The sequence below is a fragment of the Haemorhous mexicanus genome, chromosome 27 (genome assembly GCF_027477595.1).
Source record: "Haemorhous mexicanus isolate bHaeMex1 chromosome 27, bHaeMex1.pri, whole genome shotgun sequence".
Lineage (NCBI taxonomy): Eukaryota > Metazoa > Chordata > Aves > Passeriformes > Fringillidae > Haemorhous > Haemorhous mexicanus.
In genome coordinates, this window is record NC_082367.1 from 3803767 (window position 1) to 3822244 (window position 18478).

General features: G+C 42.6%; 1 protein-coding gene across 2 annotated transcripts in view; it reads right to left on the reverse strand.

The window, feature by feature from the left end:
- The window catches only part of AGO3 (argonaute RISC catalytic component 3), a 33501-nt gene that overhangs the window by 13759 nt on the left and 1264 nt on the right, over positions 1 to 18478 (reverse strand). For both annotated transcript variants that reach the window (XM_059868486.1, XM_059868487.1), the window contains exons 2-16: positions 12882 to 13053; positions 11729 to 11849; positions 10979 to 11187; positions 9650 to 9786; positions 7431 to 7565; positions 5210 to 5297; positions 4946 to 5093; positions 4541 to 4660; positions 3935 to 4057; positions 3625 to 3758; positions 3028 to 3212; positions 2595 to 2754; positions 1878 to 1968; positions 728 to 922; positions 269 to 403 (exon numbers count right to left, since the gene is read on the reverse strand). In XM_059868486.1, coding sequence (XP_059724469.1) covers positions 269 to 403; positions 728 to 922; positions 1878 to 1968; positions 2595 to 2754; positions 3028 to 3212; positions 3625 to 3758; positions 3935 to 4057; positions 4541 to 4660; positions 4946 to 5093; positions 5210 to 5297; positions 7431 to 7565; positions 9650 to 9786; positions 10979 to 11187; positions 11729 to 11849; positions 12882 to 13053 — 2153 coding nt within the window. The remainder of the gene's footprint in view (positions 1 to 268; positions 404 to 727; positions 923 to 1877; positions 1969 to 2594; positions 2755 to 3027; positions 3213 to 3624; positions 3759 to 3934; positions 4058 to 4540; positions 4661 to 4945; positions 5094 to 5209; positions 5298 to 7430; positions 7566 to 9649; positions 9787 to 10978; positions 11188 to 11728; positions 11850 to 12881; positions 13054 to 18478) is intronic.

The window sequence follows — 18478 nt, forward strand, 5'->3', positions numbered from 1 at the left end:
AGGTTCCACCATTTTGTACTTTCTTCTATTACTGCTGGAGATTGGTCCTGAGTAGTCACACGGATTTTAGCTCCAATGTGATGTTGTGGGGGTTTTTAACAGACTTAAGGTCAATGATTTTCAATTTGGGGCCTCATTTTATCAAATCAACACTTCCCTGCAGGCACATTCAACCAGATGGACAGAAGCCCACGCTAATATTTTCTCCAGCAGCCTAAAAGCTCCTCATGAAGCTTTCCCAAAAGGCTCCTCAGAGGGCAGTGATTACCCTTTCTGTTCTGTCAGCACAGAACAGCCGCGTATGATGTCTCTTCTGCACCACAATGTAGGTTATGCCAGGCTGGTAATCCTTCTCCAAACTGATGCAGGCTTCTCTAATGGCCAGCAGTTCATAATACAAAACCTACAAGCACAAGAACAGAGGGGTTTTGGTTTTCCTTCCACTGTAATCTACACACAACACCTACCAACTTGCTGTAGTTAACAAGAACAACTTTGGCACACAGCTGGTAATCTCAGAAAATACTTAGAGATATGTGATTTCTCAAATTTGAAGACTTCTCCTTCCCAGACAGAAAAACAGCTGCAACTCTTCTTACCCAACAAGATTAAGAAATTCTCTCCTCAATTATTTTGTGTAAATGTAAGCAACTCAAACAGTACAAAACAAGACCTGCAGCCACTACGGAGTAAGAGAATCTTTCCAGAAACCCACAACTGAACCAACCTGTCGGAACTGTCCCTCAGAGACCCCGTCCCTGTAGAAGATGATCCGGGTGGGCTTGAACCGTGTTGATTTGTAGAACTGGATGAGCAGCTCCCTGACCATGGAGGCCAGGTCCTGGATGATCTCCTGCCGGGGCCTCTGGACCCTCACCGTGGCACAGTACCGGCTGGGGTGAGCATCCATGCTGCCTACAACCTGTAGGGAGAGTGCAGCAGGGGAGGCTTCAAGCTCAAATCTATGCCAAAACAATTAAAAAAAAAAAAGCCAAGAGTGGCAAGTACAAGATGTTTGTGCTAAACAACCACCACAGTAACACTTTCAACAGGAACTTGTACTTGGTACAGGTTTAACACCTTTTGCCCCCAAGCATCCTGAAATGCACCTGCAGAATTTGGCTTTTCACTAAGGCATATTTTTGTAATCCAGACAGACATTTTTCTGTGACGTTTTCTCACCTTTAACACTGAGAAAAACCTCAGCTTCCCTTAGTTACTTTAAACACAGATGCAGTTTCCTGCAATCAATGACAACTAAAATACCAAGGAGACGAAGTAGGAGAGGAGTGACCAAGCCTCCAATCACCACCTTGAGTTCCTGGACTGTACCAACACAAAAGTTAAGAAATATCAAAAACATTTCTGCCAAAACAAGCCTTTAATGACACTTTTCTCCTTAAAAAAAAAAAAAAGTTACTAACTGTTGCAGTAAGGAAGAAAAATAATCAAGAAAGGCCTCATAAAATCAGGCCCTGCTCTGGCTGGCCTGTCATTTCTTCTAAGGCAAGCTAGCTATTCATGTGAACACAGAATGGGCTTTTTCCACCATGAAGAAAATGGAGCCCTGTGTAATTTATTCCCATAGTTAATGTCACCAAGCTGTGTTATTTCCTTGAGAATATTTCTGCAGAAATACAGAAATATATTATTTAACAATGCCATTTTACCTTGATTTAAAAATTAAAGAGCTAAGGAACCACTCTGAAGTTTAAGGCAGTTTTTTTATTTTAAATACATGATCTTTAATATCATGTGTACAAGGAACTGGCATAAGCCCTAGAGATATTTGATATAGACATAGCCCATGAGTTGCACTTACTATTCTAACATTTATCCACAATGAAAAAACACCATGTAAATTTAATAAAACTTACAGCAGCAATGGAAGGCTTCTTTCCATCTCCAGCTGGAGGGTGAGTGACATCAGCTCCCAAAAAGATCACTGGCTGCTGGAACACAGAAGGTCTTCAAAAAGAAAAAAGTGCTAAGTCACACTCGTAGCTGAAGAGCTGCCACAAGGTCATTGCTCATGGGGGTTGTTTCTGTCTCAGCCTTATCAGGTACCCGGGCCAAGGCTCAACAATGGGATCTTTGTGCACAAGAGGTGAACTTGGAACCCTCCCCAGCAGAGCCCAAAACACACTGCAAACACACTGCAAGAACTGGGGCATGACTCTGGTGGGGAGCAGCCCCAGGGCTCCAGCAGAGTAGCACAGCCAGGGGCTTTAGAGGCCCCATGTGAGTCTGGGGGTTCCCTGAGCCCCACTGAGCTATAGCACCAGCATACACATTATACTGTTCTGCAGCACTTGAGCAGCAGGATGGTCTTATACTGCCTTTAAAATATTTTTCCTCACACAACTGTTCCTCATTTCAACTTTGATACTGATCAAACATTTGACAAAAACCTTGGCTGAAAACCTACTGCACAGGCCAACCACCACCCTGAGCCTGTGCTGGAAGGAATTTAATTCTACTTCAAATACCCCATACTATTAACAAAAGACTATTTTAATTTAAAACTTGGCCACATTGAAATTTTGGGTGCTAAGTAGCAAACGTAACCACAACTGTTAAAAGAAAAGTCTTACCGTTGATGAGGTACAAGGATGTTGTTGATTCCTCCTAGTTTAACATTAATCTTCAGGCACAGATTTGAGAGGGTCTGTGGAGATGTTTTAATGACGTTCTTGACCTGAACACACTGTGTGGCCATTCCCAACAGCGTGTCTCCCACGCGCTTCACCTCCGCTGGGAAGCAAACACAAGGAGACAACTTGAGTCCATCTGAGGTTATTGCTGCATTTTGATCTTAGATAAGTCACAATAATTCTAGTGTACATACTGTGCAGTAACTCCTAACTTATCTGCATACTAAGACCTGCTTCCAATTTATCTTCAGACAGAAAACAGTGGTGTCTAATACCTAAAGGATGGTTCTGAGTAATTTTTAACATATGCTGGGCAGCAGATTTCTCCGAATGATACCTGACTGAACAGGTAAAGGCAGAGGTGTGTCCTTACCATACACAGGTGTCTTCCCTGGCAGGATGACAATGATGAGCTGAAGCCCTGAATAGGTGTTCTTGAGGTGTCGGAACATGGGCTCCACGCTGTCTGCACCCTGGGCGTACTTGCAGAAGCAGGGCTGGCCCTGGATCGGCATCCCGGCGTCCTTGGAGATCTTGCGCAGCTGGTCTGTGAAACCCCTGCAGGTGAGGAGATTTTTAGATTTTTGCAGTAGCAACAGTACACAATAAGCAAAGCACAAAGGGACGGACTCTTGAAAGGAGGATGATTCCAAATAGCTTTTAAAGCAGCGTTTAAAAATGTTTGTTATGTGAAGGATGTACAGCTGTGAAACACCACAGACCAGAATGGGCTAAAAAATAGTCTAGACAGTACTTTGTTCAAGGTGTCAGAAAGGGCTATATACAGTGATAATACAAGACAAACACCCCACAGTGTACCCAGTACAATGTTTTGATTGTAAGCAAACCAGCCCAGATTCCCACCTTAACATCTAACATTAAACCCAGGTAAAATGCTCATTGCAATCCTACATTCACGTTTCACTCCATTAAGAGAACAGTCCAAAGCCTGAACCACAACATGCCTTACTTCAGAATTTCTTCTCTGCACTGTCTCTGTGTTGCAAAGCAAGCTATGGCCCACATCTTGATCTCCACCCCAGTGTGGAACTGTTTCCCTCTCATGTCCCACACGCCGTGGCTTGGTGTTGCCACAGTTCGATTCTGGGGAAACAAAAGGAACAGACACCCAAGTGACTAAAAAAGAAGCAGCTGGTGCTATTTGCAGTTTCAGGATAAAAAAAGAAGAGTTTATTATTCAAAGTCTGATCCCTGTAGAGTCAAGGTGTACAGGAAATCACTCCTCAAAATGGAAAGCAGAGGAAAAGCCAAAGCCTCACCCGTCCTCCGTACTGCAGCATCGGGGCTGGGAGCACACGTCCTGTCACATGGGCCATCTCATCCCTCACTTTGAACTGGAACTCTTGGACAAATGGATCTGCATCATAATTTGCACTTCTCACCTAGGAGAGATTTACGTGTTACAGAAATATCTGATTGCAATCCATATAACAAACCCTAGGCTAACAGGAACATTGCAGAAGTGTTCTTACATCAATTTCATTGAAAAAGGCTCAGATGTGACTGCTCAATACTATCAATCCATCCCCAATGAAAACAATTACTGCCATGAGATCTAATGGATGAGGTGGTCTCTGTTCCCTTCATTACTCAAGTGCTCATTTTCAGTTTGTTCATTCAAAAGCATTTTTTTGAGCATTTCCTCACAGTAAATTAAGTGTAGAGATGATAATGCAAGAGCCTGTACTATGGACTCATGCTATCATTGCATGCCATTTAAAATAAATCCTATTAAAAAAAGTAGTTAAAATCTGTTAAGTTAAAGGACAAGGAGGAATGAAAAGACTAGGAAGTTTTGCATGGATGTAATCCAGCCCAGTGACACTCTGAGCAGTGTCCCATGGAGCTGGGATTGGGGCACTCACCAGTCTGCTGATCTCCTCCTGCCTGTCTGGTGCAGACCTGGCTGTAGCTTTTATCATGGTTGATGTCTGATTGTCTGTCAGCTTCTTGATGCACCTCTGGCCAGCCACGATGTTACACACCTGCAGGGGAAATCAATAATTCACATCAGAAGCACTCAGACCACACCACACTGCACACATGTGACACTGTGCTGCCACTATAAACCCCAACAGGTTTGAACAACTGCTCATTCTCTCTTGTATTTCTACACTTCAAAGCACTGTAGGATGCAGACAGTATTTAGTGAAATTTGAGAGTGTAAACTCATAAACACACTTGTATTTCAAAGAGCATAGATTCTTAATGTTTTGTAAACTGACAGAACACACCCAAATCCAGCTGATCTATCAGAGTAAGGCTCTTACTTCTAAAGGCAGGTAGGTGTGTTTTTGTTCCTGTCCCACTTGCAGACAAGGAAGGTGAGGGTATTTCAGCTGGAGGTTGTATTTCTCTCTGAAATACTGTGCTACTGTCCTCTCCACAGTCTGGCCATTTTCTAGCTGTAAAGGAAAGCTGAGAAGACAGACATTTCAGTAAAATATTATTTGTCAACTAACATTATCCCAAAATGAATGAAATATCAGGTCCTGTTACTCAGTGTGAAACTATCCCACACTTCATGCTCTTACGTTTGATGACTTGCAGGCCGTCTTGTTACGTTACAGACACGGTACTTCCTTCTCATTGTCCCACAGTGAGTCACTTCTACCTTTAGACCTGCACAAAAGCATCAAAAAAACCTGATGCCATAACTACACAAACATGTACACAAGGTTTTAAATGAAGAACATAACAGCTTTGGGATCAGCATCAAATAGCACAAAGAAATTATTATTCACCAAACATTTTTACTTTCATTATAATTTGAGTTCTGACTAATCCTGATGATTATCCTCACAAATAAATCATGACGTAAAATACTTAATCTTCAATGTCTTCTGAATTTCATTTAAAAAGCATTGACTGAACATGGACAGCAGTTTTCACTATATCCTCTGTTCTCATTCTCAATCTTGTACATCTCTCCAAACTATCAGTTCCAATGTGATTGAGAATAAAAGGACAAAACCAGCTTTCTACTTTAGCATCTTCCCCCCAGCTTTGTGTCCACATTCATCCTGTAATTTTCTTTAATTTCACTGACCAAGTTTAACTTTGCATTTTGAGAATCTCGTCTCAAAGCACCCAGCCTACACACCAGAGCCTCTCCAGACATATCTCTGCCCACGACAATCATGACAGTGGCAGCTCCAGGAGGCTCTGGAGGTTGTTGCTGTGACTGTGCACACACTGTGCTGTTCACACAGAGCAGCCTCAACATCTGCTCGGAGCACTGAGCTTATCACACGAGGGCTGCACAGCATCCACATGCTGCTGTCCTTCCCCAGCTCCACAGGACAGAAAGCAGCTAAAAACAAAGCCTGGGTACTCAAAGGATTCACCTCCAGTAGTAAAGTCTAATTTTAGTGAAGTCTAGTACTACAGGCCTTTGAGAGAGCAACTGGATGGCTCATCCTGTTGAGGTTTGTGTGGACTGTGGACCACTGCCTGAACACCACCCAAAATCAGGTCCCAAGGTACCAGACTCCAGACTGTGTTTAGTTTACTGGGGACAAAGACATCACAAAGAAGCACTGACTGTACCTCCTTGCTCCCTGACAACACTAATTGCATCAAGAACATCAGTATTACTCAGAGGATGGCACAGTAAAAATAAACCACCACTGCCCTGACACGGCATTAAGAGAAAATAGAGAAAGGAAACCATGGGGCACTGTGACCACAGACAAGGGCTGATGAACACAGAGATATCTGGAAACCATTCCCTGCTCTGTCATTACTCTGCTGTGACACTACCAAGGCAGTGCCCTCCCCCAGTGCTCCTCACACACAAACAGCTCTAATGCAGGGCTTGTTTTGCTGTACATAGTCACGTCCTGGCTGGAGCTCTCAGACCCAACAGCAGCAAGGATGAGTCTGAGAGCAAAGGGATAACTTTCAATATTTTCTGACTATGGTAACAGAGCCTCTGAGGCACCTGAGATCAAGCAGAGGCAGTTTCTCAACCTCCAGTTACCTGCCCTACAGAATTAAGGCAGACAGGCAGATGTAAAAGGGGGCATGTTAGGACTAGTACAAAATAAATCCTGTGTTTTTTCAGTCATGACTCTTCTGTGAGCACATCCCTTTATGACTCCAGTTCAAATTTACTTTTTGCCTGCCCAGTATTTCAGTAGAGTCTAATCTTGCATCAAGTGTTTAAGAGCTGAGCTCCTCCAAGGCTTTTCTCTCTGCAAATTACACTGGAATGAAGGATATGGGAAAATACAAACCCAAGAAGCATATATGGAGTGAAACCACTCAAACCAGCAGCTTATGCAATTCCTTTGGAATGGAATTTGGCCTTCAGCTGCAAGTGGTGCTTATTTTTCCACAAGGCAATCAGTTATTAGGATTCACTATAACAACATTCTTTCAAAGAATCAATGCTAGCCCTGAAATCAATGTTCACTTTGCCACAGCACTGAAACAACAGGAGCCCACACACAATGCCAGGTGGCCTCAGGGACCCTGGGTTAGGAGAGCTTGGCAGCAGCCACTTACCTCTGCCCAGGCAATGAACAACGTGCTCCCTCTTTCCCTCTAAGCCACTGGGAATGTTTTTCAGCTCCCATTTCTGCAGAGCTGCATTGTTTGTCTCAGCATTAGAGCTACACACATGGATACTACAATTCTCTTGGCAGTTCCAGGCCCTTCTGATCCATGTTAAGCAGGCTTCCAGTTAAAACAATTCACTTAGAATTAACTTTATTGTGTTACCTGGGACAAAACCAACCCAATTCTACTCACCCTTTATCTCTTTGGTGAATTTTACCCGATGAGAATCAGTCAGAGGTCTTGGCTGTTCATCAATATTATGAATGTCAAGGACTTCACACATGAACTGAATTACGGGTTGTGCTTTGTAGAAGGCAGTGGCAGAAACTACAAAGAGCAAAATATGAAGTGTAAAAAAACCCCAGTCAAGGTATTGTGAAGCAGTTCATACATCAATATTTCTTAGAATTCCACGTAAACCTCAGGCACATTTAGAAACAGAATAGTGAGTTCTGCAAGAGTAAAATATCACAAAGCCAGCAGAAAGTTTACAGTGACACATCTCTCTCCAGTACAGTCATCCTGCTACTACCTGGAATTTCAGGGGTTTGAAAGGGTTTTTCCCCTAGAGAACATTTATTTCTAGAAAGCTGCAACACCCCAGAGAGACATTCTCTTTTACCTCTGTATGAAGCTGCATAGACAGGATTAATATATCTCTACCACAGACTTTTGAATATTAAAAGCTAACATAATTCAACATGCAATATAATTTTGTCAGTTACACAATCTGCTCAATTACTGAAACAATATCTGGTGTAGACATGAGCACTATTTTGACTATGCACAATTTGTGTTGGTGTAGGGGGAGTGGAACCCTTGATCTACTCCAATCTCTTCCCCTCCCCACATGCTTATGACACAATCACTTTAAGGGACAATATACTGGTTTTAAGCAGGACAGCTGACTTATTATAAATCATAAATTACCCTCTTGACAAAGTTATAAGCAACTGAAACAACACCTTTGGCAGGAAAGGCGAGGTGGGACTAGACAGAGCTCAGACACAAACTGTTCCACACGTTTAAAACTTTAAATGTCAACAACAGAAAAGAAACACTCAACCAGCATTTATCAGTTTTCCAGATCTCACGTACCAAACCTGCCACACATCTGTGCTCATACAACCCAACATTCTTCAGACATGTGTCACTTGAGCAGCCTACCAGCCTCACATGAGGCATCAACCAACACCTCCAGATGCCTGAGACTGCTCCAGATTTCTGAGTGACCCCAAATCCTCACCCTCCCCACCCTGGCAGCGTGTGGGCTGCCTCCAACAGCAACACTTTCATGGAGAACCTCATCCAACTGAACAACTGAAAAACCTCCAGTGATGGGATTTGAAGACTATTTCACAGCCTCAAATGAGGAAACAGAACAACAGCTCTGTGAATCACCACTTACAAAGGGCTTCAAATTTCTCATTCACAGGAAGGACTGAAAAACTTCTACTCCAAGAGTTACTACTACACTTGCTAATGCTGGTAAGAAAAACTTTCCTCACAAAGTAACAGCACAGTACATTACCAATTGGTGTAAGTTCATCCTCTTCTCCTACCTGAACTGCAGTTCTCACAGTACCTTGCACATACCAGTACTGGTTCTTTTTGGGACAGGCTGAGATTTTTACATTCATTTTTTAAACCACAGATGCTGTCAGAAAGGCAGTTTTACAAGAACAAACTCTGTGACTTCAGTCACACAAGAATCACCCACAATTTACGTAAACCAGAACACATGGACTTGCAAATTTTCAGCAAGACAGCTCAACATCTGCAATATTTTATTATGCTCCAAGCACAACCTGACTTGGAGTGCTCAATGTAGAGCAAGACAATTTACCTTGGGTTTATAAAGCATTTCAAAGACAGTGAGAACTGAATGCAAATCAGAGAAAACCTCAGGCAGCACCTGCATCTCCACCACTGACACTTTTCAATGAGGGTTTAACAACTAAATAGAGTTGAGTGCTCACAGGACGAGGGAGTCTGACACAGGCACCAGTTGATCTCACATCCATTCATCTGGGACTCAATACAGTGCTGCAGAGCTTATCCTTTTGCATAAGAAAGCCTATTCCAATCAGCCCTATTCAGAGAAGTGTTTGGGGTATGTTTTACAGAGTTTTCTTGGAAGTACTGAGCACCACTCACTGTGTACAGCTGCACAGAGACACAGTGTGCAGGCAACCTGCCTCTGTCACTGGGGATGCACCAATACTGAAATTAAGCAGGAAAACAAGCCCTGTGCAATTCCTTCTTATGTAGGGATATTGGTTTTTATATGGCAGCTAAATTTCTGCTCAGACATTGACATGATGACAAATGGTAAGGAAAGCAGACTGAATTTCTAGGTAACTTTTGCCATACATGTCTGGTCTGAATCTCAGCCCTGAATCTCCACTTACCATCAATGTTGAGCATCATTTTCCACATGGCAGGTCGGACAGACTGATGGAACCCAAACCAGACCTCCCTGCCCCCTCCCAGGGGGTGGTCATAGCCTTCTGGGGCTGAGAAGAAGGAGCGGCCCACAGGGGTGTACCTGGTGAAACAGGTGGCCACACATTTATGTTCTTGTTTTCCAAACATCAAATTCATGTAACAAAGATTATAACACACAGCATTATTATTTTTTGGCATTTTGTGCACCAGCAATCTGTGCCAAGAAGCAAGTATAAACAAAATACCCTGAATGCTTCTGTTCCTATTGCAGTGCTTTTAAATTTAGACAAAAACATTTACTACTTTTAGCAATGCACAAACCACTTTCAGTTTTTACAACAAATCAAGAACTACGTTAACTTACCCTTCCTGATCTTCTGCTTCAAGAAAGTGGAATCTCCACCACAGCAGATTCAGTACAACAGCCTTGTCTATACTGGCCTGACCCTTAAATTACCTTTTTCCTAATTCATAGGGAACTTTTGAATACAAGATACATTGAAAAACATAAAAACTACAGGGCAAACAAAGAGCTAGATGAAATGATGTTTCTCTCACAGGTAGAAAACAGCTGCTCCTGAGCCTCCACACCTCCGGTTTTGTAATGCCCAGGCATTAGTACAGAGGCTAACATTTCAGATCTGGGGAAGCTGAGGAACACTGGATTCCACAAAACCACAGGGCACTTTTGTTGGTTGTCAGCTGCACGCAGTGAAACCTATCAGAGCTATCAGTGAAACCCATCAGAAATCTGCTCAGAGCAAAGCCACTGCACTGCCTAAAGCCAACAAACTTCAAAAGTAACTTTCATTGACCAAATCAAACAAAATTAACCTTCTCTAAATTTCAGGGTCCTGAGATAAAATAACAAATATGAGACTTTGTTAGGACAGGTCCTGGTCCCAGCATGTATTTCAGACATGAGAAGCATGCACTGGTGACAGTGTACCAATGGATTAAAGAGACTGCTTTTCACAGGCACTGCCTTCACTTGGCTCAAGCTGAGCAGAACCAGGACAGCACTGCTGCAGCTCACTGGAACCTCTCAGCATTTCTATGAAGGCCTGTTATAAATGCCTGATGTTTCTTGATCTTCTCCAACACACACATCACCTGCTCTGCCTACAGAAACATTTGTACAGGACTGACTATAAGCTCCCTGTTCAGCTCACCAGCTGTGCTGCAGAGGGGAATGAACAGTTTCTCTTTTCACCTGTGAAGAAATGGGGATGAAGGTCTCCCAGTGGGGATACTTCAGGTAAAGACAGACTGCAGGAAGACAGTGAACCTACTTCATGGAGGGGAGGTGTCGTAGCACCACATCGACAGCATGAACAGGGTTAGTGCTGATAGGTTTGTCTAGTTCCAGAGGCTCAGGCAAGGTTCTTCCTGTCAAAACTTCATGCAGCAAGTGCCAGCTCACCCGAGAAACAAACTTTATTGACACTTTGAAGGGACGATCTTTTCCACCTTCTCCGGGTAGTGTCACATCCAAATCCACCTGGGCAGGGGAGAAAAGAAAGAAATAAAAAGCAGCTTTTTAATCTGGAGTCCTGTAGCCTTGAGATTCCACTCCTTCCCACAACTGGGAGAGACTCAAAAACTCAGATATTGAAGACACAGTACGTTTGATGAAAGAACATTATCAAATGCACAAAGTGAAGAAAACTGGGCCCTGACCTAGCAGAAGAGGATAGGATAACTTTTTGTCACCCCAAATCATAAAGCAATACATTCTAGAAAAACTCTGGCTTGTTTTTTCAATTCATCATAAGATCATGTGTTACAGTCTATGAAACGAAATGTTTTAACAGATTTTGCTGTAGAAAGCAGCTACTAAATTACATAGGAAGTTCTGAATGCAACTATTACATGAACATTTACACACACTGGAATTTGCAGGAAATATATCAGAAGGACTCAGTTTCAGTACAGATACTGTAAGATACATCCAGCTTTTCTGAAATCAGCAATATTTAAAGTTGGGTTTTTTCCTTTCCTATGGAGCTGCTATTAATATAACATGTTCCCAGTTATCTTACCCCAGTAGTGGCCACAGGAAGTGGATTGGCTGTATAGAGGCTTCTTTTCCCATCATAAACTGGTCTACGGTCCCCAAATATTGTCACTTTAAAATGCTGCACCATAGAGTCCACCACGTCCCTGGAAAAGGGGATATTTACACTGAAGATGTTTCTGAAGAAGATCAGACCCAAGCTGGCTCCCCCTCCCAGGTGTTTTGCTGAAGTAGTTGCAATAAACAATACTTGAGTGAATTATAAACACCCACTGCTGTTCCAAAAGGTGCTTCACATACTTTAACTAAATAAATAAACACTACAGAATAAAATCAGAATCATTGCAAATGCTCAGATACTGGGGAATATTGGTACTGAAATAATTTCAGAAACTCCTAGAAATTACCAAGGCCTTTGTATCATCTTTATGATGAAAAACAAGAACACTGTTACCTTGGAAAAAACCCACAAAGGGGTGCTGTGAAAAAACAGCACAAACCCTCATGTGGAAGCTCTGCCAGTTCATTGTGCTGTCTGCAGCAATGTTTATCTGCTCCTCGATGAGAGTTTTGAATTCTGCCTGCACTGGTTATAAACATGAGATGCCCTAACAAAAAAGGCTTGGCTTTAAGTCCTTAATAACATGAGTTTCTACAAAATCATGTAAAAGACTGATCCAATTTGCACACAATTATAGATTTGCCTCCCTCGCTTTATTATAAATTGATGGCAATAAAGATTAACCTGACACAAGCACAGAAATTACACTTGAAAAACCATGATGAAATGTTCAGCTTATACAAAAATGCTTCTTGATGTGAGCAGTAGATAAAACTTTTGGAACACACACAGTAGACTTTTGGAACACCTCCAACTGTAACAGGCCTTTGGGATCTGAATTCTTTGGGAGGTCTTGGTGTTTCAGTGGCACAGAATGGGAACACTTTCCTTTCAGCACAACCAGCCTTCCTGCACCACGTCCTGGCCAGGCAATATTAACCCAAAGTACTTCAGGAAGATGATAAATATTGACTTCCTCTTCAAGATGAATGAGCAGCAGCACTTTCACCTCCCAGCTGGGAGGTGGGGAAAAGGAAAGAAAGGCTCCCTTTCACAGCTCCTAATGTTATTCAACATTCCCATTGGTATAATTTACAAGACAAATGTATCTTCTCACCTGTTCACCCTCCGAGGACACTTATCTGGTTTGATATCCACCTCATAGAGGTAGACATCAATCTTTGGGATTTCAACTTGGAAGCAGTTGGCCAGCAGTTTAATGGGCTTGCCCATGGTGCCATAGCCGGGACGTCTGGGCACCATGAGCAGGGGCTGTGCCCCCACGGGTCCTGCAAAGGAAAAATCCCACAGATTAGGAGAAAAGCACAACAGACAACCCCCTGAACCAACTCCCAGGATAACCAGGTGGGCACCAGAGCCAGCACACTCGAGGAAAGGAAATCAGCTGTCTCCAACAGCATGGAATTCCAAACAAATGCTTGCCCATTATTAATCCTTAATCCTCCACCTACATCTAGGCTGTTCTCTTACTCATGAGCTTCAGTGATCAGCATGAATAAAATCAGGAGGTTTTGTTTAGGAGATTTCCTAAAAAAAAAAAAACCCAACCAAAAATCCAAAACAAAAAGGAAAAGAAAAAACAAAACTCAAAAACCCTTAACAAAAACAACTCCAAAAATAATGCATTAAGTTTTACAAGTCTTTTCTGAACAACCTGGTAATAACCAAGTGGCTGCAGAGTACAAAAATACAGAAGTCGCTCTGGACTGATGCACAGGATTTGAGATAAACTCTTCATTTCAGTGCCAATATCAGCTTAGTCTTGGAAGACAGATTATTCTTGAACTTTGCAGGCTGAAAATGGATGAAGAGTAAGACCATTACCTCCCATCTAACTGCCCCCATAAAGCCAATTTGCCAGAAGAGTAAAGACTCAGATTAAGACAGGATTGTAAAACTCTTGATTACTTGTAGGCTAAAGTAGAACAACCAGAACTGCTCAGAAAAACACCCAAACCTGCACTGAGATATTTTGAAAAGCAGCTAAAACACCTGCCCAGATTTGTTCCATTCTCATTTATTTAATTTGCTTTGCATCATTTAGGTGAGAACCCTCCACTCAAGATTTGCATTACTCATGCCTTACAAACCAAACACAGGAGTAAACATAGCCCATTTCCCAGAAATTTCTACTGGTATTTCCACTTAAAAACACCTCTTTCCAGTTAAGAAACAACAACAAACCCCAAATGCTTGGTTGCCTGAGTTTTAAGAAGTTACTTGTGGTACAAATGTCCTGATTTTCAGAGCATTTGAGTGAGGTAGTGCAAAGTTCTCCCCTCTCCTCCTACTCGGTGACGCAGGCAGCGATTCCAACCCACTCGTTTTCATAGCAAAGTTAAAATGTCAAGTGCTGGGAAAAATGGTTTTTATTTGCCTTTTGATTATCTCCATAATTTCTGTAAAAAACCCTGTATTATCTTGAAGGAAATCACGTCCTGAGAACAGGTGAACATCAAAGCCAAGTTCCTCTGTAACATTTGTCTGGCTCTACCCAGAAAACTACTGAAAAATTCTGAGTGGAGCTGGCTTGGAGCCACAAGATAAAACAAAACAGAAAGCAAGAAGCATCATTTAAAACCCGCTCACAGACTCTGCTTATGCAAAACTTGTTCCAAGCATCTGCTCTCTTCAACTTTTCCTTCATTTTAATACTCTCACGTGAGTAAAAGCAGCCCTAGAATTTACTCCAGCTATATTTGCAGAATATAAGCATAAGCAAAAAAGTTACTACTAAACATTTGAGTGGCATAAACAAGTCAACAGTTTGTTTTAATATTCTGAAGACATACACACCACATTTTATATTTAGTTCCTGTCTGCAGGAAAGAGTAACAAAACTGCTGAAATAAAGATAACATTAAAAAGGTTCTTTTAGTCTGGTCAGCCTTGTGTGTCCCCCTCACCCTGGAAGAAGTCAGAACCCAGATTTTGGCAAACAGGATTTTAAGTGACCAATAAATGAATCAGAAGTGCAGGTCTATACATTGTTCAGGTGTAATTTAAAAAAATGCAGCTATTTTGCTATTATTGTATGAATCATATGCTCCCTCGGACAAATGAACTTAAAAACATGAGTATGCCAGTACTGCCCAAGTACAGGGGCACCCACTGAGAAGACCCTGCTTTGAAGAGACACTGACTTGTCAGATTCTGTTGTGAAAGTCTTGTGTCAGTGGCCTCCAAGCTGTGACTCAAAGCCCAATAAAACACAAATAAAGAGCGATGCTCTGGGGATGGCTCTGCCGCCGATCTATCGGTGACTCACCCAACCTCATGCCTAAGTCCTGTGTCAAACCCATGGAAATAAACACACAAACCAAAAATATTCAAAGTACTGTTATTCTACAGAGTACAGGATGCCTGAGTGGCAGATCCTTTCCTTCAAGTCCTTTAACCATTGCAAAAACAAAGTGGGTCAAGGCTGAAAAACCTTTCTCAAAGCAGCAGCACTGTGAGGCCTTCACCACAGGGGATGGAGCAGCTCCTAAGTGCTTCCAGAGAGTTCTGCATTGCTCAGCTGCCCACAAATTTGAGAGGAAAAAACCTTTTTGTGTTAAAAAAAAACAATACTCTGCCATGACAGCACCAGGTACATACATACCATAGAAACATGGAATGGTTCAGGTTGAAGGCATCTTAAAGATCATCTAATTCCCATCCATGCCTCGGCAGGGACACCTTCCACTATCCCAGGTGGCTCCAAGTCCTGTCCAACCTGGCCTTGGACATATCCAGGGATGGAGCAGCCACAGCTTCTCCGGGCACCCTGTGCCAGGGCCTCCCCACACGCACAGGGAAGAATTTTTTCCCAATATCCCATCAAAGCCTGCCCTCTGGCAGTGGGAAGCCATTCCCCCCCCACTCCCATCACTCCAGGCCTTGTAAAGAGTCCCTCTCCATCTTTCTTGTAGATATATGCCTAGGATGTACTTAAAACTCCAAGTAAAACCCCCACACCAAGTCTGTTCAGCATGCTGGAGCAGAGCTCAATTCATAAAATCAGCTCAGCAAAGCTCCCAGCACTAAAACTCAACTGATTTATAACAGAAAACAATGAACACACAAACAAGAACTAAAACTGGTGTCTCAGACAGATTCTTGGAAGGCTTTCGTGCAGCAAGGGAGCACGTCTCAAGATCATGGAATGGTTTGACTTGGAAGGGATCATAAAGCCCCCCCAGCTGCACTGTGGAAGTCCCTCTAACGGCTCCAACGAGCTCCGAGTGAGAATCTTTTCTTCCATGGAAGTATCGATGTTCCAATCAAGCTTAAACACAGCCAAAAGGGACAGCAATTCCTCGGCAGCCCAGCCAGCACACGGACAAGCCTGGCCTGCATCCAAACACTGGCTGCACCTACCTAGCAACCAGAGAAGCCCTGTCGGAATAAAGCCTGAGCACAACGAGCAGGAGCTCAGAAACCTGCAAATGCTTCCAACACACCATTGTAAGAAAAACTGCAGCTTCTGGCACACGCAGCGTTTTTACAGAATGAAGAAAAACCCTGATCTCCAGCAGGATGCTAATAGGAAATGCAGATTTCCTTACAGAAAGGGCCATCCCCACCAAGCTTCCAGAAAAAATTATCCTCTTTCACACTGAGGCTTCAGCATTATAAAGCCAAACTCAAATAACAGAGATAACTTAGTAGGTTTATTTTTGTTTATACAACAGTTCTAAATCCAACTGGATGCGTGCTGGAACAGCCCAAAACACAATATCAAGGCCTGAGCAGGTACATACAACTTACTCTGGCTCAGGCACACGAGGCAGATTTGTGGAACCGATCCCAGCCTCAGGCTGGAGCTGCACTGGAGAGAGCTAGAGGGGGAAAAATAAAAGACTCCCTTTCACAGGGCCCCTGGCCTCTACTCAGAGGCCCAGCCTGTGGAGCTCTAAGAAAATTTTATCACTAACAAAAAATAACCTAATTCTGGATTTAAAAAAATACATAGAGAAGATTTTATTCAAACATTGGTTTCAATGATGGAGCTCTGTCTGCCAGAAATCATGAATTGCCTCATTTCTGTCACTCGGCCTTGCTGGGTGGCATTACATTATTTATGAGTAATGCAATCCATGTTTTCTAAACATTCCTCCTTGCAATTTAGGGTTTGGTTTTTTCCAAGGTTTCGGATACTAAGTCATGTTCAAACTCATCCAAAGCCAACATTTTGATGCTGTGCTCTGTGACTGCCAACTGCACAAGCAAATACTGGTGTGGTAACTCATTCTGCCCTAACAGACTTACAGAAAACACAGAGTGTTTTGGGAGAATTTAAAAGACAATCAATGCTTCTGAACCATTAAAAAAATTTAAATACAAAAATGTTTTAAGCCCAAAAATGCAGCTTATATGCACATAGTGAAGTTAATACCCAATTGCTCTGGGATAAGAGAATGTGCCAGCCCACACAAACGCTGCAAGAGTTTTCCCTGGAAGTTATTTCCACAGACCAAAATCTGGAAGGTAAAAATTAGCTCGAGAAGTACTCTTTGACACCTTCACCCCTGAGGAAGCAAAGCTCTGAGGATGAAACAATTTGTAAGGTTCAGACTGTGAGTCAAACAACTTCCACAGCAACTCCAGAGGAAATCTGCCACTGTATCTTACAGTAGAATAACTTTTGAAGGCAACTATGAATCACCCCCTTCCCTGCTCTACCACACCCACAAAAACGGGACTTTTAATGGGTCTCCCAAATCACTGCTCTGAATCAGAGAGAGAAAAGCCACTTCTCAGGATTTTCTCTGCCCAAAGTTTGTATGGAAAATAAACAGAACATTAAGGATGCCTGCAGTGCCTCATTAAAAACTGCAATTAAAAAACCCAATCCAACACAAGTTAACACTTTTAACACAAAAAGTTGTGAGCTTTGAAAGAACAATGTAGGACATGGAAATGAAGACAATGGCACTGACACAACTTGGTTACACCACAGAACATCCCCTGTTGGTTGAACCTCCCTGCCTTTTGAATTTTACTGAACATTCTCCTGGTGGAAGAATGTTCAATGAAGAATGTGCAATGCCTGACCTGTGCTGAGAGCAGCTTTTCCTTCACTTCACTTTCCCCACCGAACATTTTATTACTGTTCCTCAGTTTGGTTCCACAATAACCCACATCTGAACCTTCACATCCAGCTCCTACTTTCACTGATTTTCAAATTCCATGGACCAGGAGAGCCACAACACTCCCCAGATTCCTTAGCCTAAGCCTCTCACACAAACAGGACATCACTGTCCCCTCTCTGCTTATTTTATTCCATTTTTTCCCTTCATGCACAGAAAACAAAGCACATCTCAGTGTCTTTCTCTCTTTCATGACAGAGCTTTAATCCTCACTTACTCCACCAAGGATGGTTTGTGTCCTCCTGCTCCAAGACTTGGAACATGAACACTGCACTTAACACTTCCCTCATCACAGAGCAGGCATAAGAACCATCCATTGTGCTGGACACTGCCTGAGCCCACAAGGAACACTCTGCAGCAGCTTTGCTAAAATCCAACACATTGCAGCCTAAAAACAGGTAAATTCACTCCAAAGGAAAACCAAACTGTTTATGGGTTCCTCTTGCAAATCTGTTTATCAGGAGACAACTACAATTGCACCAGGTTATAATGAGAGTTTATTTAACACTGTGTAAGAGAGCATCATATGAATTCCACCAGACTGTTAAAATCCTGCACC